The sequence below is a fragment of the Cnephaeus nilssonii genome (assembly GCF_951640355.1).
Source record: "Cnephaeus nilssonii genome assembly, chromosome: 17".
NCBI lineage: Eukaryota > Metazoa > Chordata > Mammalia > Chiroptera > Vespertilionidae > Cnephaeus > Cnephaeus nilssonii.
Window position 1 is genome coordinate 1,277,525 of NC_137088.1, and position 23,217 is coordinate 1,300,741.

The 23,217-nt window shown below is 47.6% G+C and overlaps 1 protein-coding gene across 1 annotated transcript in view; it reads right to left on the reverse strand.

The window, feature by feature from the left end:
• Positions 1-325: 325 nt before the first annotated feature.
• PRKAR2A (protein kinase cAMP-dependent type II regulatory subunit alpha) overlaps positions 326-23,217 on the reverse strand; it is a 46,366-nt gene continuing 23,474 nt past the window's right edge. Inside the window, exons 3-11 of the mRNA XM_079794786.1 lie at positions 22,134-22,186; positions 18,144-18,227; positions 13,747-13,853; positions 11,027-11,180; positions 7,871-7,972; positions 7,640-7,714; positions 6,571-6,636; positions 4,341-4,482; positions 326-3,915 (exon numbers count right to left, since the gene is read on the reverse strand). Coding sequence (XP_079650912.1) covers positions 3,782-3,915; positions 4,341-4,482; positions 6,571-6,636; positions 7,640-7,714; positions 7,871-7,972; positions 11,027-11,180; positions 13,747-13,853; positions 18,144-18,227; positions 22,134-22,186 — 917 coding nt within the window. The 3' untranslated portion in view covers positions 326-3,781. The remainder of the gene's footprint in view (positions 3,916-4,340; positions 4,483-6,570; positions 6,637-7,639; positions 7,715-7,870; positions 7,973-11,026; positions 11,181-13,746; positions 13,854-18,143; positions 18,228-22,133; positions 22,187-23,217) is intronic.

Consider the following 23,217-nt stretch of genomic DNA (forward strand, 5'->3'; position numbering starts at 1 on the left):
GAGGGGGGGGCCCTCATCCAATGAGCTGAGGCCCGAATAGAACAGAAAGTCTGTCTCCCCCAAGTAAGAGGGAATTTTCCCGTCTGACTGCATAGAATCTGGACACCGGCTCTTCCTGGCCCTTGACCTGGGACAGCACCCTGTGACCTGGCCCACGGCGCAGTCTGCGCTCACGTAGCAGCCTGAGGCAGGGGAGGCACAGAGGTGAGGTGGGGCCCAGGGCACCGACCCAACCTGGTCCCTGAGGCCAGGCCCCGCCAGATGAGTGACCTGATGGCCTGGAGCCCTGGAGCGAGAGGACAAACACAGGACGCGGGCGGCATTGGAAAGTCAGACAGACCTGTCGGCCTTTATTAGCCAAGACCCAAGCCACCCCCTCGAGTTTCCGGTTTAAAAACCCAATCTTGTTTATGGCAAACAATGATTTAATTGTGTTCAATACCACAGAGCAAGAGTTAATCACTTTCCAATCACTTATTCTTCTAAGATTAAAACACAAGTGTAAAACGGTTTAAAATAAAATTCTTCCCAATGATTTAAAAATAATCCCAATTGAAAGACATTTCAAACACCATGTACAGACTCAGGATCAAAAAGAGACCTTAAGACATTTGACCTTTGAGGTAGCACAATGATGCCAAATTAGGTTTCTTTTATTACATCGAGCTTTTAAGAAAATAATGAGGAATCTACCTTTTGCTCAAGGTGGGCTAAATGGTTTTCTGCAAATCCCCCAGGAGGTTAGCGACAGTCTTCTTTAAAAAGAACCTTTTTTAAGTATAAAGATAGCCCTACAGTGTGTAAAAGGACACCATGGGAAGGCGCTTCCCATAATAGACGTGAGAACAATCGAGGGACGTCAGCAGCCAGGACAGGAGGAGGAAGAGGTAACTAGTGAAAAGGACTGGTTCAAGCGCGTCACGAACAAAAACTCCAACTGAAAACAAAGGATAAGAGGGCATTCATGGGTCTTTTCCTTTTTCTGTGCAAAATGCTCTCTCAATGTTTCTGAAGGAGAGAGGGTTGTTTGCACACTTGACAGGACACGGCGGTGCCGTGTGCCCTCACGGAGCACTCAGCCGTGGCGAGCAGAGAAGCTGGGCGGTAAGAGGGGGAACACAACCTCCCGCTGGAGGACCATTTCTTGCCACTTCTCTGCCCAACTCGCTCATTAAACTGCTCAGACCTCCACCCTGGGTTCTGAGAATCCACAGCAATGACATTAACGCAATGACCTGTGAGGATATTGAGCAGGCGGTCGGAACACATGCACCCCTCCTTCGGAGAGCGGGTGTGACACACCGGCCAGAGGAAGGATAATGCTGCACCTCGAGACTCAGACATTCTCCACATCCCAAACCAATGAACAAAGGGATCATTTCCCAACACGCGCTCTGCCCCATGAGGCCCAACCACAGTGAAGGCCCTGCCGGGCGGGGGTGGGCCCGGAGCCCGGAGCGGAACGTGTCTATCACCTCGGACTCCCCGCGCTGCAGAGAACGGGACGCCCAGGCTCCTGGCACCTCGGTCACGGCTCTGTCCCATGTCACTCGCTGGTCCCGGTAGTCTCCCTCCTTCAAGCCAGACCCTAAGGGGCCCTGCATGCAGTGAGGGGCTAGACGGGCGATCCATGTGGCATCTGTGATGAGAGCAGGACGTAACGCTGATGAACTCTTTAAAACACCCAGCCTGAGTGAGCCGGGGGCCCCAGAGGCTCTGCGAAGGGGAAGCCTGCACTAGGACGGGCAAGGGGGAGGACGAGAAGGCGCCGCCCTGGCAGCCTGTAGGAGTGACTGGCATGGAGCTCAGTGCCCTGACTGATGCTGGCAGGGTGGGTGGGGGTGCGAAGGGGGCACCTGTGCAGGGTTTTAACGGAGTCCTGACAGAGTCTGGGGCCAGACCTGTGTCACTCCTGGAGCCCACGTGCTGGTACCTTTGCAAGACACGGGTGCGGCGTGGCTCCTGTCCGCTAAAGTGCAAGATCCGCTTCCCTAACTTATCGGCCAGGAAAGCACCCCCATAGAAAAGAGCCACCTAGGAAGGTCACGAGGAAACCACGCGGCTTCCCGGTGCTAGCTGCCTGTTTTGGGGTATTAGTCACCACCTTGCGGGACCCCGAGTGCGGCAGTGCAGGCTGCCAGGGCAACTGGCAAAGCACCTGCTCTTCCCTTCACGGAGCACAGGCCCGGCTGTGGCGAGCCACCACTCTGCCATCTCCTGGCCGCACTGTCTGTGGTAAAAACAGAGCATGGCTTGTGTGGACAGTGGCGGCTCCACATGGGCTCCGTCAGTGCGCACAGGACGACGAAAGCCCCAGCATGTAGTCTCCTAGGGGCTTACTGAGTTATATAAGTTTTTAAAAAATCATATTGGAAAGGGCCTCTTGATTTAATATAAACTTGGCTGCAATGCAAATTTCACACTGCTCTTAGGATCACTTTTAACATCTGTTTTGAAGCCATTCTGAAGAAAAAATTTCATTCTGAAATATATCTAGTTAATTAGCATAATTCATCAGAATTCTACCTGATTATGATTAAAAGGTTTAAAAAGTTTTAAAATACAAGCTAAATTACTTCCCTTTGGGATTAACAACTGGAACCCCAAATATCCTAATATCTTAATTAGAAAGGTTTTCGCAGTAATTCTATAAAATTGAAAATGATGCCGAGTTTTGAAAACTAACAAAGAGTTGACCTTTAGGATAAATGCCTGAGTCAGCTGACAAACTGATATATATGAACGTATCCAAGGGGAATTCCTCAATAGAGAAATACTGTTGTAATTTCAAAAAATCGCTGCTGCTTCTTTTAAAGAGTTGAAAAATGGATGGTTCAACAGCGAAGCTAGGTGGTGCCTGGATAGAAGGCAAGGCCCTCTCTGCAGTACAGCCTCTGCTGGCACAACGCCCTGCGCCAGGAGAGGCACCTGGTGACAGGATGGCAGGAATATCCAGGAGAAGCGATGGCACCTCTGACCCCGGCTCCTTATAAATGGACAGCAATTTATTCATGCAAACTGCACAGATTAAACAAAGCAAAATCTACTAAAAGAACCCCCCAACCCAGAAAACCTTCCCTCTCTGCTCCCTGAAGGATGGACCAAACTCAAAGGCTCTGCCCTAACATGGCCCCAAGGACCGGTCAGCGTGCTCGGGGCTGACCCGCGGGGCCCGGGCAGGGCCGTGCCCTTAGCATCACTGCGAGTTTGGGGACAGCTGTCACGTGTGCAGCGTCCAGCAGGCAGAACCAGCCACAGGACCGCGGCCTCCGGCAGATCTGCCAGCATTTCCCACTGCAAAACCAAAGGCTACAATTGTGAACACATGTGGACGCCCTCGAAGGACACGAGAGGGAAGGCTGCAGGTTTCCTCGCTTGAGAAAGGCTGGGCGAGGGGGTGAACAGTCATACTACAGGCTGCACAGACCCGAGGTGACTTCCCAGAGCAGCAGCAGCAGCAGGAGAGGAAAGGGAGATGTTTACACTTTGGACTTTGTATCAGGCACTTAAATTGTTGGAGAGACATGCCATTTTGAACCAAAGATGTGAAACTGGGTTGGAATACTCATTACAAGTCTAATCATAGGCTTTCAGAAGCAAAGTGGAGGTGTGGGTTGAACCTCGACCCATCCTTTAGTGCTGACTTTCAAGTTTCCTAATGCCCGTGGCCACAGCACGGCAGCTGCGGGGCAAGAGCAGCAACAGTTGTGTGGCGTCTGCTTTCCGTGTGTCCTGCGGCTGGCCGCCAGGTGCGGTCACTGAGAAGACGGGTGTGGCGCACCTACTGCCCAGGGTCGATCAGATCCATGCTGGAGCCAAACATCTTCACCAGCTGCTCCTCGTAGTGGGTGATGTTCCTCTTCATGATGTCCATGCAGGGCCCCAGCAGCCTCTCGAAGGCTTGCACATCCATAACTGCGTTGTGAGAGAGACAGGAGGGCGGTAATGAACGCTAGACCAACGATTCAAAGCCGTTTCCTTCCTGCAAACCTCTTCTTCAACACACACACGCACATTAGAGGGTAGTGGACGGTGGGGTACTAGGCACTGGGGAGGAGAAGGGAGACTTAGCGGAGCCCAGTAGCAGCTGCTGCTCTCCGCCCCCCACAGCCCGGACACCGGCTCTCTCTTCACACTGCCAGGTGCCTGCAGGCCTGTCTTGTTCACAGGCGATGCCAGTGCCCAGACATGTTTGAGAGAAGAAATATTCCCTCATTTCTGGTTGGTCACGCTAAACTGCCCCAGCCTAGATGTAGGACCCGGATATAAGCCACGGCTTGCTGGTGAGGAAAGCACTGCACGTTAGAAGAGAAGTGTTACTGCACCAAGGGTTTTCTTACCTAAGCACTTGACGTCTCCCACAGCATACGCAGAAGCAGCTCTGGGCTTGTTGGTCACCAGGGCAAGCTCTCCAAAGTACTGCCCCTTATGGCAGCGGGCAATCTCCACCTCCTGGCTCCCACTCTCCTTGTTGGCTTTAGTCTGGAGCAGGCAGAGAACACGGCCCGGCTGAGTCCAGCATCACAGCGGGCACCAGTTGCACACACTAGTTCCCTCGTATGCGAGTAACACAATTACTGAGCAACTCACTCCGCAGGGGCTCTCCCTGTGCCCCGTGAGCTGCGTGGCTGTCTGTGGGCATGGCTTCACCAGAGGAGCTGGCTTTCACCGAGTCCCAATACCTTCCAGGTAAAAGCTGAACACCCAGAGGTAAGGTGCAGGCCATTTTCTTTTGAAGGTTTATATATATCATTATGATATACTTTACACTAATATGTTATAAACAATTATAACATATAATTAACATGTTATATGTAATATGTTATGTTACAATTATAATACATAATTATATATAACATAATTATAGTATATTATATAATTAATAATATATGGTACTATTACATGTTAATCTGTATTAACATATAATAACACATATATTTTACACACATATATGAATCCTTTCGGTTTGCTAGATGTGGCTTCTGTGGCACGGGGGTGGGGGGTGGGGGGAAGAGCGCTCTTACCATCCTCACTAAAGAACGCTAATGCTTTTCTCAGGGAGAGTCCCACCCTGGGCCGCGCTTTTGCGTGGAGACCATGACCTTCCCGGACACGCTGTGCAGTGCCCATTTCCTGTTTGGCATTGTCTACTTCTTAAGTTAGTGGTCCCCGCCCACATTTTTTAAAGAAGAATTAAGTAACTAAATATTTTTAAAAATAATGTCTGACCTTGAAATTCGGTGGTTTAACTCTATATTAAGAAATCAAGTAGGTTGTAATCCATGCTTATCAGATTACAGAAAATAATGAATAATGCACTATATTGTATTTAATATCTAAGAGTTTCCTTTTTTAAAAAAACAAATCCCTCTGCTGAACTAAGCAATAACTTGTTCAAGTACATAATTATTTAGAATTTTTAGTAAGAATTAGTCTCAAATCTCTAAGAGCCTCTTTGTGTTATGGGCAGATAGATCATTTTTTGAGGGCTTATTTAGAAAAATAAACAAAAGCCCACACGAGCTTCCATGGCCTGACCATCCTCCTTCCACACTTCCGCCCTGACCTGCCTGCTCTCACGTCAACCTGCCCCTTCACGCCAACGCTCTTTCCCACGTCTGCAGCCATCTCTGGGACTACAGCCTGGCGGTGCCCCGTCTCTTTCCTAGAGCAGCACCCGCTGCACCGTCACCATATCAGACCCTAGGGGTCTTGTTACACTGCAGACTCCGACTCAGTAGTTTGGGACAGAGCCCGAGACCCTGCATTGCTGACAAGCTCCGAGCCCAGTGCTGCTGGCCCCGCACGCCCAACACCGCGCTGTGTGGCAGTGAATACCTGAGAAACGTCAACATGGGTCAGCAGCCCACACTGTGCGTGAAAGAACACAGAAGTTTCAAACTATTGCTTCACGTGAAACAGCAGGTCTATTTTAAGCTGGGAATCAAGCCATCTTATAAGCAATAATCGTAATTTTCTTTCTTTCGCCATTCTTACCTTTTAATAAAGCTGTTCCAGAAGGTTTCATACTAGGTTGCTAGTATTAGATATAACTCACTATTGTAACAAATTCTATATTCTTCAAAAAAGCGGACACGGAGATGTGGAGACGGTGCATTTATGGAAGGTCTCTCTCCCGCCCAGTCGTTGGCCTCCAGGTCTCCCTGCCCATCAAACGGCCCAATAACCATCGTCCTAGAGACCGCCCCCCACTGCTCCACAAAAGGAAGCTATTTGCATACCCAACACCTACATGTACTTTTTAATTATATAATTCCACCAATTTTCTAGGAGGATGCTTATCTTTTCATTGATTTATAGGGCAATGCTTCTCATATCGTTGATTACACAGCAGAGGCAAAGGCAATAGGGACAAGAAAAAATACCCTAAGTCCCTATCAATGGACAGGCCTGAACATGAGTCTTGGTCGGTCACACACCTTCCCTACGGATGATGGTGCGGGTACACTACACACACTCACATTATTTAAAGCACACAGCTGCTTGCTGTGCACACCCCGGCAGCTGGGTCTCCCCTGGAAGAACTTGCATCGTCACACATCAACTCACCTTGCTCCTAATCAAGATGCTCACTTCACCAGACTCTATAATGTAAAAGCTATCAGCCTTTTCGCCCTGAAACGGAAAGGAGGTCAGGTACATGAGCATGGCAGAGGGCACAGAAGTAGGTCATTTTGTCATTGCCTGAGCTCTGATTTGATTTCTTTTCCAACGCTTCAAATCCATCCCTGGCTAACAAACCCAGAACCAAACGAGAGGATCCTGACGGCAGGGGATGTCAGTCCGACAGAACTGACACGTTTCCTGACAGGGAGCAGTCACCACGGCACAGGGCGCCCGTTTTCTTACCGCCCTGCTGGCTCACTACTGAGACCTGGGCCAAGCCCGCTCCAGGCAACAGCAGGGGGCTCCTGGGCCCTGGACCATGGAGCAGCCCTCTGACAGCGTGGACCTGCGGGAGGCCTGGCTGTGGTGAGGAAGGTGCTCTGATGTGGCCTAACGTCACCCTTCTGTGGCCTAACGTCACCCTGAGGCTTTTCTTTTGCTTGTTTTGACTCTAACCCACTTCACTGAACTAGTCATTCAGGTCGTTGAACAAGTAATTACGGGCTCACTGCGAGCCAGGCCCTGTTCTCGTCCAGGAATGTCCCTGCCCTTGTGAAACTTAGAGTCTGGCAGCATGAACTGTAAACAATCAACAGAGGAATCAGTAAACTATGCTGCTGTGCTGGAAGGCGGTGAGTGCTACAGGGAAAAGGTGAGCAGCTCTGTGCAGGGCTACGGAGAAGGGGAGGTTAGAGCACAGGCGGGAAGGCGGGGATCCCCGGGCAGGCGAGCAGGTATGGGCGGAGGTAAAGGGCACCACTTTTCGACCTGCCCCAGGTCTGGCAGCCATGAATGAAGCTGACTCCGAAAGAACAAGACCAGAAGCCAAGGAAAAGCGGATGGAGGCGACGGATGGGCACGCTGGTGAGACAGACGTGAGGGGCTCCGAGGAGCTGCAGGAAGTGAGCTCCCGGGTGAGACAGACGTGAGGGGCTCCGAGGAGCTGCAGGAAGTGAGCTCCCGAAGGGCGGGGCCCACGCGGCTCCAGCCCTGCCCGGGGCTCCGCCCTCACCTGAGTGATGATGCGCTCTCCGTCCTTATAGGTCTTCTCTCCGATCACATCCACAATCTTCATCCGCTCCGACACCTGGAACAAGACCACAGTTACAAGGAACTAAAAGCCACAGAAGTGTCTGCACAACACAGAAATGAGAAGAGTTAGATTTGAAAACCTCAACAACAGAACAGTTTTAATAGCTTCTCTAAACCCCCATAAACAGAGTCTTATTCAAGTGGACTTTACCTCTAGTGATTTAAGGAGGGGCACAGATTCAAGAAATGATTCAAACATCTTCCGTTTTTGTGCATTGTTTTTCACTATGATTCTTCTAAAAGTCCCCCGGTCCTACAAGAAAGAATATGAAAATTCTGGTAAATTCTGTGTAAGAGAACCCCTAGGCTCTAATTAAGCGGGCCACAGCAAATATTCGGACTACGGGAGGCACTAAGTCAGGTACTTCAATCTGAGAAAAGGAGCCGTCGCCTGCGCCAGGAAGATGCCTCACTGGTTGCTTGCTATGTAGTACTCAACCGTCGCCACCTACGGCTCAGAAACAGAGTGTGAAAGGAGCACCCCCAGTCAAACACTGTGAGCTTACGGCCCGGCGCGGCTCAGTGTGAGCAGATGCACCTTAAGGAAAAGGAGATCAAACTATCAGATGGTGTTTGCCCTCAAGGACTTTACAATCTCAATTTATAAATATAAATTTGTCTGGGACCTGAAGGAGGGGTGGAACTTAAATTAATAGAGAGACAGGGGAGGAAATTCAAGATGGAAGGCAGGCATGTGAAAGGCACCTTGACCCAGCAGCCAGGCACCTCTCAGATCCGGGCAGGCGGAGGGACATGCAGCCAGGAGAACGCTGACTGATTAGTGCTAGGTTCTAAATGGTCCCACGTTTATTTGTACCCAAGTTAACTGTCGTTTTCTTCTACCTCAGGCTGTCAGTGATGGACAAACAAATCAGCACAGTACTGACCCTAAAGGCTGGCGGGTGAAAACCAGCGAGAAGCTAAAGGCATGCTAAGCTGCAGGTTTGCTATTTCACTCCTGTTTCAGGAAGTACAGGAGCCCCAGGCCCTGTCCCTTGCTATGTTTGCTCTGCCTTAGAGCCGTCACTACTGCATCCTAAGGCCGACTGCGACCCACGCAGACCCCCCTCCCTCCCTCAGCTGCTGCACAACAGCATCTGCGCACCAGCACCTGGCCAGGCCCGCCCCGTTCCCTCAGCGGCTGCTGGCAAAGAGCCCCTCAGTCCCTGACTGCTATGAGGCTGCATTACAGGCCACTACTTTTTGAAGTCCAAGGTTAGAAATGTGTCATTTAAAGTGTTACTTTTATACTTTGGAATATTACTCCATTATCTTTAGAATTCAGTTTCTACATGTTTTCTGGGCCAATCTAGGCCAAGAGTGCTGCGGAAAGAGAGCAATCCGGACTGAGAAAAGAGGAAGGCATTGTCCAAAACAACATTTTCAAAAATCTACCTGTAACGAAATGTTACAGAGCCTGTGACAACTGCAACAGCAAACAGTTCCAGCTGGAGAAAAACCAGCCAGCATCTTCTAATGCGACTTTATTCATGCCCCACCCCTTTCCCGCCTGCTTTCACACTTCCCAGAACATCATGCTGTGCAAGGCCCAATCCTGTGACACATCCACCAGCTTCCAGGGCCTTCCAAGGGGGCGGGGCAGGCGACACTCCCCAGTGAAGTGGCCGCTCCCTCAGGCAACACGCTCAGAGTCCAGCAAACCCTGAGGCTCAAAAGAGAAAAGAACCCTGCCCTGCCTGAGCCTGAGCCCGCGGGCGCTCCCTGAGGAAGTTCCCGGGCTGGGCCGCCCTCCAGTCCTTCCTGAAGTGCTGAGCCTCCAGCCAGTCTGCCTTCCCCTTTCCCTCCAGGATCTCGCTGTTGGTTCGTTGTGCGATGCGTAGTTGTTTAGTTTGAGAGAGAATATTGAGGAATAGGGTTATTCCACATTGGCCTGGACCAGCAGTTGGCATCAGTGCATTTTATTTCATTTACTTAATTATTTAAATCTTCACCTAAGGATATGTTTTTATTGATTTTAGAAGGGGAGGGGGAGGGAGAGCTAGAGCGAGAGAAGTCGGTTGCCTCCCGTACTCACCCGATCAGGGATCAAACTGAAAACCTGGGTATGTGCCCTGACCGGGAATTGAACCTGCTACCTTTCGGTGTATGGGACGATACTCCAACCAACCAACTGAGCTACACCAGCCAGGGCAACACCAGTGCATTTTATAACAGAGTTTATTTTCCCCATATTACTTATTGATCTATCCTGAGTTTTCCGACCACTGAGTCCCAAAGTGTGTGATCAATTCTGAAGCCATTCTACCATTCATCTCTCAGGAGCATTCTTATTTTCTTAAATCACAGTAAACTGCTCTATTATGTCTTTAAAATGTGATTTTAAAAAAATTATTTCATTTGAGGAAATATGTTGATGATTCTAGGGTATATATTTAATTCTGCTTGTAAGGTAAATAGAAACAAATTACTATAGAAGCCAATGTTTTAAAAGTGAAATATGAAATATGTACAAGAGAATATTTTGTTAAGAAGGAAGAGAGGCCCAGCTGGCATGGCTCAGTGGTTGAGTGTCGACCTATGAACCAGGTGGTCATGGTTCGATTCCCGGTCAGGGCACATGCCCGGTTTCAGGCTCAATCCCCAGTGGGGCATGCGGGAGGCAGCTGACTAATGATTCTCTCATCAATGATGTTTCTCTCTCTCTCCCTCCCTCCCTCTCTGAAATCAATAAAATGTATTTTTTTAAAAAGGGAGTTATATATATTTTGAAGGAAGGTAGGTCATGTACAATACAGGATAGGGATCACAGCTGTGCTATGCCTGAGACATTTTAGGAAAGTTCTCTTTCCCAAAATATAGGCATCAGCCTTTCCAGTCATCGAAATCTACTGGATATTGGCATGGGCCAATGCACAGCAGATGGCTGAACAGAGAAAGTTAGTGCTGGGAGCACAGATGCAAAATGCTGCTGGCAGAGCTTCCGGTGACTTCTTGTCCAGCTGTCTCCTGCACAGAGAGCTGACCCTGCTCTTTCTACTAGTCTCAAAAAATCACCAACAGAAAACGTAGTAAGAGCTGACACGACTGCTTCTCCGCCTTTGGGCTGAGATCAGGCGCAGAGCTGACAGTGACGGCAAGCTCATAAGCCCAGCCATTGCCCTGGGGTTTGCAGTAAACGGCTTCCTGACAAACCGCTTTAGAGAAATGGAGGACACATTGGTACCAGACCTTCCACAATGTCTTTCAGACGACTGGCTGTACCACGCAGTGTTCACCAACAGCCAGGACAGAAACCCGGAGCAGAGGGGTTCACACGGGGCCACGCAGGGAACCCCTCTCCACTCACCAGGCCCCACAGGGCGCCTTCCGAAGTGGCCACGATGGTAGCGGCCCTCGGGGTGTTGTACATCAGAGCGAGTTCCCCAAAACTTCCACGGTTGTCGTACTGACCGACAGAGCGGGTGAGGTCATCTTTTGTTACTAAAATATCATAAGTTCCCCTGGAAGCATAAGAAGAAACAACTTCACTTATTAATCCTAACAATAAACTTAAGAACGGCAGGGAGTGTATGAACAGAAGGCACAGAAGATAGAAACATTGTTACAGGGATTCCCAACAGACCTCGGCATTTTGACTGGTATTCTCTGACCTTGCTAACCTCCGTCATTAGTTCTCCTGGCTTTCTGGTAGCACTGTTGGATTTTCTAGAGGGTGTGTCGTCTGCAAACAGGGTTCACTCCCTTCCCAATCTACATACCGCGCACCTGCCCTCCCTCCCTCCTCCTTTCCTTACTGCACCGGCTAGGACCTACGTGCAATCTGGAACAGAAGTGGTGAGAGCAGACATCCCTGTTTTGTTCTCTGTTGTTTAAAGGTAAAACATTCAATCTTTCACCTTTAAGCATGACGTTAGTTGTAGGTTTTTAAAAATGCCTTTAATCAGGTTGGAGAAAAGCCCCTTCTGTTCCTAGTTTGTGGAGATTTTTAAAAAAATATATTTTATTGATTTTTTACAGAGAAGAAGGGAGAGGGATAGAGAGTCAGAAACATCGATGGGAGAGAAACATCGATCAGCTGCCTCCTGCACACCCCCTACTGGGGATGTGCCCACAACCAAGGTACATGCCCTTGACTGGAATCGAACCTGGGACCCTTGAGTCCGCAGGCCGACCTCTATCCACTGAGCCAAACTGGACAGGGCAGTTTGTGGAGATTAAAAAATATATATATTTAAAAATATTGTTTTATTGATTTCAGAGAAGGGAAAGGGAGAGAGAAACAGAAACATCAGTGATGAGAGAATCATGGATCAGCTGCCTCCTGCACGCCCCCACTGGGGATTGAGCCCACAACTCGGGCCTGTGCCCCGACCAGGAATGGAACCGTAACCTCCACGCTCAACCACTGAGCCACACCAGTCGGGCTGTGGGGAGTTTTTGATCAAGAAAAGGTGTTGAATTTTGTCAAATGCTTTTCCTGCAGGTACTGAAATGATTGTATGGGTTTTCTTTCACAGTCTGTTGAAAACTAGGATGTAGAACTGATTAAAGTAAAAAACAAAAAACAAAAATACAATTTCTCTGTTGATTGATAATAATTGCTAAATAAAATATGACAAGCATTTGGAGAAATATACCAAATATACTCTCTCAATATACCAGTGAGGCAAATGTAAATGTTTCAAATTTTCTGCAAGATAATTAACAACATATAGCAAACTGCTTCAAGAGACCCACTGGCATAGCAATTCCATTTCTAGAGAGGATTCTAAAGAATATAATCAAAGACACTGGAAAATATTTAATTATAGGGATGCTCACCAGGTCATATTTATAAAGGCAAAAATTACAATTTAATCTGCTAACCACCGGGGTAGGTCAAATACATGTCTATGTTCACATTATACAGTCAATGCAAACGATGACATAGAATACTACCGCATCCCACGGCAAACTACTTAAAACAGATGTTAAAACCAGGCCACACGGCCATGTGTGACCCGACAGGAAAGCACGCACAGGTGAACGTGACAGTCACCTCCACTCTGATGCTGGACTGTCACAGTCCTCAAGCCCTGCCCTCCAGTGCGCCTCCCTCCTCTGCCGCAGCTGGGAGCGCTGAGAAGCAAGCCGTGTGCTCCCTCCTCTGGCAAATGCAAACACCGCAAGTGCCAGCCACACAAGAGTGCCCTCACCCAGCCCACCTTCTAACCCCGTGAGATTCTAAGCCAGTCATCTCTCCCTGAGTCATTTGTGTGGACTTCTTGGGGGCTTGCCTTGCTCTCCCTAAAAAGCCTCATTATGTAAGAAACCTTTTTTCTTTTTAAACATGACCTCCATTCTTTTTTTAAAGTGTGTTTTCCTTTATTGCTTTTTAGAGAGAGATGGAAGGGAGAGGGATAGAGATAGAAATATCGATGAGAGAGAAATATCCATCGGTTGCCCCTGCATGCCCCCTATTGGAGATGGAGCCCACAACTTGGGATTGAAAGATCCGGATGATAACACAGCATCACAGCGATTCTTCAGGAAATCAATTCCCTTGAACACTGGCAAATAAAATGTTTAAAAAGCACATCTTGCCACCCTAGCCGGTTTGGCTCAGGGGGTAGAGCATCGGCCTGCAGACCAGAGGGCCCCGGGTTAGATTCCAGTCAAGGGCATGCACCTTGGTTGCAGGCTCCTCCCTGGCTTGGGCCCTAGTTGGAGCTCGTACAGGAGGCAACCAATTGATGTGTTTCTCTCACATCGATGTCTCTCTCCGTCTTTCCCGCTCTCTTCCACTCTCTCTAAAAATCAATGGAAAATTATCCTCGGGTGAGGGTTAAAAAATAGTAATAATAAATAAAATAAAGCACATCTTGCCTTACTGTAAAGGAGACTTTCTACTGTAAACAGTGGCCACCCACACTGGGATCACTGAGGACTCGGGGCAGCAGGAGAGAGGGAGGGCAGGCTGTGGGCAGAGGTGGGCAAGCTTTGGGGAGCTGGTGCATCTGCCTACGTCCTCTCCGCGCTGAACAATCACGTAGGTGCAGCCGCACAACTGCAAAGCCCATCGCCTACCGTTCTATGACATAGAAGTTGTCTCCATCATCTCCTTGGTCAATAACATGCTCATCAGCTTTGACTACCTTCTCAAACATGGCATCGAGGACTTCAGAAAGCTGTTCCTGCAGGTGCGCACAAGGAGAAAAGACAGCTTTGACATTTGCTGGGGGGGGGGGGGGGTGACTATGCTTTCTCAGCTTGTGATTACATAGTGAAGTCCCCAAATCAGACCATTCCCCCTCTTCCAGCAGGAACCGAAGGACGGTCTGAAACAAGTGCTTTCCTGTGACCATTCAGCGCTGCACTCCATGTACACCGCGCACTTGCTAAGCTTTCTGAGGCGGTATTGCTTTGAAAAGTGTTAATTTAAGCAACGTGGTGCCCCATTCTCCCAGCTGCACCCACAGAACTGTCACTGGCCTTGATGGCTCCACTATGTCATGTGTAAAATCATATGATGTCACCTTCTTATAGGTGTTGATTTAACAGGATCAGATCTAAGGGCTGGGATGGCGTTAGAGGTTACTTTTGGAGCTGCGCTGACTGGCCAAGCACATCACCTCTCTGAGCCTCAGTTTTTTCATATGTATGAAGTGGCTTAATAGTTTCTAGCTTACCTATTTTTTATGCCTAGAGGAAAAAAATCTAAGGGAAGTACTACATAACAGGAACTCAATAAATGAGATCTATGACCAGACAGCTAATATTGCCTCAATCATTTCTTTACAACACTTACAATTACTTACTTACCAATATTCCTGCCATAACCAGAAGGAAACTGTACCAATAAGCATAATGGAACCAAACAATGCTGTTAAATTTTTTAAAAAATATATTTTATTGATTTTTTTTATTGAGGTATTATATGTGTACATATCTTACCATTACCCCCCCACCCTACACCCACACATGCCCTCACCCCCCCGAGTTTTGCGTCCATTGTTTATGCTTATATGCATGCATACAAGTCCTTCGTTTGATTTCTTATCTACCCCCCCTCTCCCTAACTTTCCCCCTGTAATTTGAAAGTCTGTTTGTTGCTTTAATGTCTCTGTAACTATCTTTTTGTTCATCAGTTTATAATGTTCTTTATTATCCATAAATGAGTGAGATCATGTGGTATTTTTCTTTCATTGACTGGCTTATTTCACTTAGTATAATATTCTCCAATTCCATCCAGGTTGCTGCAAATGATGAGAATTCCTTCTTTTTTATGGCAGTATAGTATTCCATTGTGTAGATGTACCACAGTTTTCTGATCCAGTCATCTGCTGACGGGCACCTAGGCTGTTTCCAAATCTTAGCTATTGTAAATTGTGCTGCTATGAACATGGGAGTGCATATATCCTTTCTGATTGGTGTTTCTAGTTTCTTTGGATATATTCCCAGGAGTGGGATTACTGGGTCAAATGGGAGTTCCATTTTCAGTTTTTTGAGGAAACTCCATACTGTTCTCCACAGTGGCTGCACCAGTCTGCATTCCCACCAGCAGTGCACGAGGGTTCCTTTTTCTCCGCATCCTTGCCAACACTTGTCGTTTGTTGATTTGTTGATGATAGCCATTCTGACAGGTGTGAGATGGTACCTCATTGTTGTTTTGATTTGCATCTCTCGGATAATAAGTGACTTTGAGCATGTTTTCATGTGTCTCTTGGCCTTCCTTCTGTCTTCTTTTGAAAATATTCTGTTTAGGTCCGTTGCCCATTTTTTTATTGGATCATTTATCTTCCTTTTATTAAGTTGCATAAGCTGCCTGTAGATGTTGGAGATTAAACCTTTATCAGTGCTAGCATTTGCAAATATGTTCTCCCATGCAGTGGGCTTTCTTGTTGTTTTGTTGATGGTTTCTTTTGCTGTAAAAAAGCTTTTTATTTTGATGTAGTCCCATTTGTTAATTTTCTCTTTAGCTTCCATTGCCCTAGGGGCAGTGTCAGTGAAAAAGTTCTTTTGGCATATGTCTGAGATTTTGTTGTCTGTGGATTCCTCTAGTATTTTTATGGTTTCCCGTCTTATGTTTAAGTCCTGTATCCATTTTGAGTTTATTTTTGTGTATGGTGTAAGTTGGTGATCTAGTTTCATTTTTTTGCATGTGTGTGTCCAATTTTCCCAACACCATTTATTGAAGAGACTGTCTTGATTCCATTGTATGTTCATGCCTCCTTTGTCAAATATTAATTGAGCATAGTGGTTTGGGTCGATATCTGGATTCTCTATTCTGTTCCATTGATCTATATGTCTGTTCTTGTGCCAGTACCAGGCAGTTTTGAGAACAGTGGCTTTGTAATACAGCTTGAAATCTGGTATGGATATCCCTCCTACTTTATTCTTCTTTCTAAGGATTGCTGCGGCTATTCGGGGTCTTTTTTTATTCCAGATGAATTTTTGGAGAGTTCTTTCTAGGTCTGTGAAATATGCTGTTGGTATTTTCATGGGGAGTGCATTGAATCTGTAGATTGCTTTGGGTAGTATGGACATTTTAATGATGTTGATTCTACCAATCCATGAACATGGTATGTTCTTCCATCTGTTTACGTCTTCCTCTATCTCTTTTTTCAGTGTCCTGTAGTTTTCCGCGTATAGGTCTTTTACCTCCTTAGTTAAGTTTATTCCTAGGTATCTTAATTTTTTTGGTGCGATGGTAAATGGGATTTCTTTTTTAGTCTCTCTTTCTTTAAGTTCACTATTGGTGTATAGAAATGCCATAGATTTCTTGGCGTTAATTTTGTATCCCGCTACATTGCCGAATTCATTTATTAAGTCTATTAGTTTTTTGATGGAATCTTTTGGGTTTTTTACGTACAATATCATGTCATCTGCAAATAAGGACAGCTTCACTTCTTCTTTTCCAATTTGGATGCCTCTTATTTCTTCTTCTTGCCTAATTGCGGTAGCTAATACTTCCAGTACTATGTCAAACAGGAGTGGTGAGAGTGGGCATCCCTGTCTTGTTCCTGTTCTTAGGGGAAATGGTTTTAGTTTTTGCCCATTGAGTATGATGTTGGCTGTGGGTTTATCATATATAGCTTTTATTATGTTGAGGTATGATCCTTCTATTCCCACCTTGTTGAGAGTTTTTATATTTTATTGATTTTTTACAGAGAGGAAGGGAGAGGGATAGAGTTAGAAACAGCGATGAGAGAGAAACATCGATTAGCTGCCTCCTGCACACTCCCCACTGGGTATGTGCCCGCAACCAAGGTACATGCCCTTGGCCGGAATCGAACCTGGGACCCTTCAGTCCGCAGGCCGACGCTCTACCCACTGAGCGACACTGGTCAGGGCAAATGCTGTTAAATTTTAACAAAACATTGGTCAGCGTCTGGGGCCTGTCAGGCAGGGAGACGGGTGACTACTAGGGGCACTAAGAACACCAGCTTCCACTCAAAGAAAGGCTTTCTCTTTGGAGGAATGTGGACTGAAGACCTGGCCAGGAAGTAACTTTATTGCTGAATAATTTCGTGTGATTTACTGTTCCGTCAGTGTGATTGTGCCATGCTACCTAAAATAATCGAGTATCACCAAAAGGCCTCTCTCTCGTCCCATGGCTCCATGTGCTGGCACTGGTCAAGCTGACAGGCGCCAACAAGGCAGGCTTGCTATGACCACACAGCTAGCAAACGGGGTGCTTTACCCGGGATGGATTCCCCTGACTGACAGTCACAGATTCACATGTGACCAGCCAGATGCCCAGGGAGGGCTGTGGGAGTGTCTTCAGAAGGCTTATTTACAGGGGCTGGGTTTGCAGAATTCTAATCCCATCCTTCCTGTCTTCATAGCGGGGCTTCCCCAGGAGGCCTAGCACCTCAGCCATTCATGTGGCTTCAGCATGTGGCCCTCAAAGTAGAGAAGGTAAGGAAGATGGGAGGCTCTCTGTCGTCAGGAGGTGGTTCTGCTCTCTATCTCCACAGGCAGGGAAGAGAAGCCCAGCAGAGATCGCTGAGCCGGGCCCTGCAGATACTCCACTCTGCGTGGCCCCGGATTGAGGTCTCAGGGAGAAGTAACCCCATGAGGGCCCCCACCTAAGGTCTGAGAAGCAGGCACACACTCCCGTGGGCCAGCTGATGTGGATGGAGAACGCCACTCTGGTATCTTTGGAGGAATTACCCTGGAAGATGAGTCAGGCCCTCCATCTAAGCCAAGGCCAGGCGAGCCTGAGCATTTCCTTCTTACGTGACCAACGGCATGCCTCGGAGGGAAGTGCCAGGAAGAAGTGTGAAAGCAATTCCAGGAATACTAGACGTCACCTGAAAGGCTCACCGTGGTTACGGTGGTCAACACAATACAAACATTTGAAAGTGAGACGAGTCTAAAGTTTTATACCTTACCTGGCTGTAGCTAAGACACTGAAAACTAGTTAAATGATAAACAGGAAAAAAGCTAAAAGACAAAAACATTTTTAAAATCAATGTTACCTGATCAAGATTTCTGAAAAGGAGAATATCTTTGCAAGCTTCCTGAAGTCTGCATCGCTGCTCATCAGTTTTAGGATGAATCACCTGCCAATACAAATAAAGCCAAGGGAATTTTAAGTTCCGTTTTAAAATCTTACTTTATTTACAAATTGGTGTATTTCTCTCTCCTAAAAAGTGGGAAGTAGCCGAAACCGGTTTGGCTCAGTGGATAGAGCGTCGGCCTGCGGACTGAAAGGTCCCAGGTTCGATTCCGGTCAAGGGCATGTACATTGGTTGCGGGCACATCCCCGGTAGGAGGTGTGCAGGAGGCAGCTGGTCGATGTTTCTCTCTCATCGATGTTTCTAGCTCTCTATCCCTCTCCCTTCCTCTCTGTAAAAAATCAATAAAATATATTTTTTAAAAAAGTGGGAAGTATGCTGAGCACGTTTACTGTAGTTTTAACTCCACACAAATACCAGGCAGTGCCCTGGCCGTGAAGGGTGTCTGACGGTGAAGAGCACCCGCTGGAGCCACCCACGGGCTGTGCCTGCCGGCCAGTCAGCTCCGCCCCGCAGCCTCACCGCCCCTGGGTAAAGCAGAGGGTATAGACTGGTTCATTCAACAAACGTTAGGCATCTACTGGGTGCCAGGCATTGTCTTACCGCTGGGGACACAGCAGTGAACACACAGACAAAACGTCTGCTCTCATCTATTTCTATACATAAAAGCCTAAGTGACGGTTACCCCCGGTCAACCCATTGGCCAGTTGAGGTGTCTCTCTGATGCGCACTGACCACCAGGAGGCAGACGCTCAACGCAGGAGCTGTCCGCTGGTGGTCAGTGCCTCCCACAGCAGGAGCGCTGCTCAGCTGACAGGAGGTGCCAGAGCCCGGAGGCCACGCAGCGGGCCGGGATGAGCAGGAGCAGTGGGCAGCGTTGGACTGCCAGTTTCACCCCAATCCCCACAGGACACACTGAGGGGCCCCACCAGTGCACAAATCCATGCACCGGGCCTCTAGTGTTCAATAAATACCTAACAGTATGTTGAAGAGTGACAGGCTAAGGAGAAAAAGAAGGTGGGGAAGGGTGATAAAAGTGTGCGTGTGTCCAGATGTGGCCTCAGGGAGAAGGGGACGTTTGTGTAAAGCTCTCAAGGAAGTGAGGACAACCTGAGGGAGGGAGTCAGCTGTCCATCTGGGCAGGATGAGCACCTCAAGCAAAGGGAACAGCAAGTACAAGGCCTTGTGGGGGGTGCAGAGCATGTCTGAGACGTAACCAGGAGACGGTGTGACTGATGCAGAGCCAGGGGCAAAGATCAGCAAGAGACCAGGTTTGGGGGCGGCGAGGGTGATGCCAAGTCACAGAGGGCATTGTGGGTCACAGAGCGGGAACTCTTCTCCAGTGACGTGGGGATGATTTGACGGTGGTGACTGGGGAAGAGGGGGACCTCATGTTTGCAAAGGCTCACACAGGCTGCTGAGTAAAGAACAGCCTGAGGGGAGGCGGAGTGAGAGCCAGCAAGCGACGGCCACCCTCCCAGGGCGAGGTGGCGGGAGCACGGAGGCGCTGAGCAGAGTGGAATCGTGACTAGGCTTTAGAGACGGAGCCCACTGGATTTGCTGCAAAATTAAAGGTAGGCATGAAAACAATGAGGAGCGGGGAGGGACCCTCACGTTTTGGGCCTGAGCAACTGGAAGGGCGGCACTGCCAGGAACTGAGCTGTAGAAGACTGTAGGTGAGAAGAATGCTTAAAGGAGACAGGTAGCAGAATTCATGCTATATGTGAGTTGTTTGCTGAAATCTAAGCAGAGATGCAAAGTAAACAATGGCTATACAAGCTCGAGTTCAAACATTAATAAATAATCATAACAACAATAATTAGTAGTAGTGGTATCTATAAAATTAGAGTTGCCATACCGATTAAATGAATTAATACATTCAGTATTTAAATCAGTACCTGACATTTAACAGATGCTCAAAACTATTACTATTATTATATTCAATAAACATTGACTGAACTAAAAAATGATTATTGCTAGCACTACTATTATAGTTGAGACCCATCAAGCTCCTTCCTAAGTGTGACTGTCTTCACCCTAAAGAGAAAGGCCCATCACTCAGTCTGAGTGGAAATAACAGCTGCCACAGCGTTACGCACTCCGTCCTGCCGGGGTTGGTGGGCCGTCGTGCTGTGCACCAAGAGGCTGCAGGCTCAGTTCCCAGTCAGGGCAGACACCTAGGTCACCCGTGTGTCTCCCACAGCGATGTTTATCTCTCTCTCCACCTTCCCCTCTCTCTAAAAATCAATAAAAACATATCCTCGGGTGAGGGTTAAAAAAAAAGTGTTAAGCATTTTGAATTTGTGATATTAAAAAGTTAATAAAAAGTCCAGCCAGCATGGCTCAGTGGTTGCGCGTAGACCTATGTACCAGAAGGTCATGGTTCGATTCCTGGTCAGGGTACAAGCTCGGGTTGCGGTCTTGATCCCCAGTGTGGGGTGAGCAGGAGGCAGCTGATCAATGATTCTCTCTCTCATCATTGTTTCTATCTCTGTCTCCCTCTCCCTTCCTCTCTGAATCAATATAAATATATATATATATTTTAAAAGTTAGTAAAAAGCCAATTTACTTCTTTTTTAAAATCTTTTGCACTCGGATGTCGAGTGTGACTCAACACGGTTAGCATTAGAATAAAGGAATTGAGGAAAAAGCAAGCGAGTGCAAAGGGTTAAATTGGTTTTAGAGGAAGTGAAAGAGAGAAAGAAACATGAATTTGTTGTTTCACGTATTTATGCATTCATTGGTTGATTCTTGTATGTGCCCCGACCAGAGATCAAACCCGCAACCTTGGTGTATAGGACGATGCTCTAACCAACTGAGCTACCCGGCCAGGGCAATTTAAATCTTAAAAGTCATCAGGAATTTTACAATATCCAGAATAAAAATATTTAAAAATATATATGTCTATTATACTCACACAGTAGTAGCATTTTATTATTAGAATACTTACGGAATCTTTCATAGGCTATTCATTTTAAGGCATACTTGAAAGATCATCAAAGTTTCTTACTTTCTTTTTTTTTTTTAAATATATTTTATTGATTTCTTACAGAGAGGAAAGGAGAGGGATAGAGAGCTAGAAACATCAATGAGAGAGAAACATTGATCAGCTGTCTCCTGCACACTCCCCACTGGGGATGTGCCCACAACCAAGGTACATGCCCCTGGCCGGAATCGAACCCGGGACCCTTCAGTCCGCAGGCCGACGCTCTATCCACTGAGCCAAACCGGCCAGGGCTCAAAGTTTCTTTTATAACATCTTTTAAAAATGATGCTTCATATTTGTTTTTATAGAAGTACTTTGGTAACTGTAGAATTAAAAAAAAACGTTTTTTAAAAAGTGCCCAAAAGTCAATCATAGTCCTCACAACCACTATTAATATTTGGAATATATCCTTCCAGATATAATCCTATATAACAAAACCCTAATATGCAAATCGACCGAATGGCGGAATGACCAGTCACTATGACATGCACTGACCACCAGGGGGCAGACGCTTAACGCAAGAGCTGCCTCCTGGTGGTCAGTGCGCTCCCACAGGGGGAGCACCGCTCAGCCAGAAGCCGGGCTCACGGCTGCAGGTGGGCGGTAAGGAGTGAGGGGTCCTGGACTGCGAGAGCTCAGGACTGCGAGAGGGATGTCTGACTGCAGGCTTAGGCCCGATTCCCCCTAAGCCAGCAGACCAACATCCCCCGAGGGGTCCCAGACTGCGAGAGGGCGCAGGACAGGGCTGAGGGGACCCCCCCCCCCCCCCGCCGAGTGCACAAATCTGTGCACCGGGCCTCTTGTTTTTCATAATATTTTTCAACCGGCTGGATTAAAAAAAGGCATTGTGTTGAGACTTTAATTTGTATTTAGTTACCAGCATGCTCAGATTTGGTGTGCAGAGAAGCAGGGGAGGGAGTGGGGAGGAAACCAATCCTACTAATGCCCTTTGCTGCACATCTTACCCTTGGCTCTGTATCCTCCTCTTCGTCATCAGGGTTGTAGGCCTCAGCACAGACTACATTTGGAGAGAGAAAAAGAGAGAGAGAAAGTGAGTAAAACAATGTGTGCTTTTACCAGAAAAACAGGGAGTGAAAACAATTTTCTTTTCCTCGCTGCTTGCTAAAGCTGTCATGATGTTTTAAATCCCTTCTTTCAATTAACAAAGGTATTGAGCACCTACAACGCCAGGGATGCTGTCAGGTTCGAAAAGCCAGCTCTCTAGCGATTGATAGTTCCACAGAGAAGAGAGATGATAAAGACAGGGTAGGGTAAAAGTAGACAGGGTAGGGTAAAAGTTGTTTGTATGGAAATAATACAATAATTAATAAATAATAATGCAAGAGTAAACTCTGTGTTTCGCATCCTCGCAGCTGTATGCCTACTTCTGCCCCACCCTGTGCACCATCCATTAAACCCGATGGTAGTGGTGAGGACAAGCGAGTGAGTTACGAAGCAGGGGTGGAAAACCACAAAGTACACGACACGCAACATACACATTTGGCTATGGAGTGATTATGAGCAGAATCAACTAAAGTAACTCACACGAATGACTTAAAAAATAAGAAGGAACCCTGGCCAGGTGGCTCAGTTGGTCGGAGCGTCGTTCAGTACACCAAAAAAGGCGGTGGGTTTGACCCCCGGCAGAGGCACGAACGGGAGGTAACCATCGATGTTTCTCTCTCTCTCAAGTCAATAAGCTTACCCGTGGGTGAGGATTAAAAAAGAAGAAAATAATAAGGTTTAGACCAGAGGCAGTGTCCCGCTCTGCCCGGGTGTGACATAAACTTAAAGCGTGTCGGCGTCCTTTGCAGGCGACCCGTGTGCGCGCTGCCTGCAGCACTTGTCCTTGTGGTAATTCGGCGCAGATATGAGGCACCGCCATCTGGTCCCCAAACCAGCGTCGGTGATGCTCTGAGAGGGCTGTCCCGCCTCGGCTGACTCAGGCTCTGGGTGGCGGAGCCAGAGAAGAGAACTGGATGTAGAAAATGACTCATTAATGCTCTCCAAGCCACTCGTTTCCCCCCGACGAGGTCAGGGTGCCGGCTC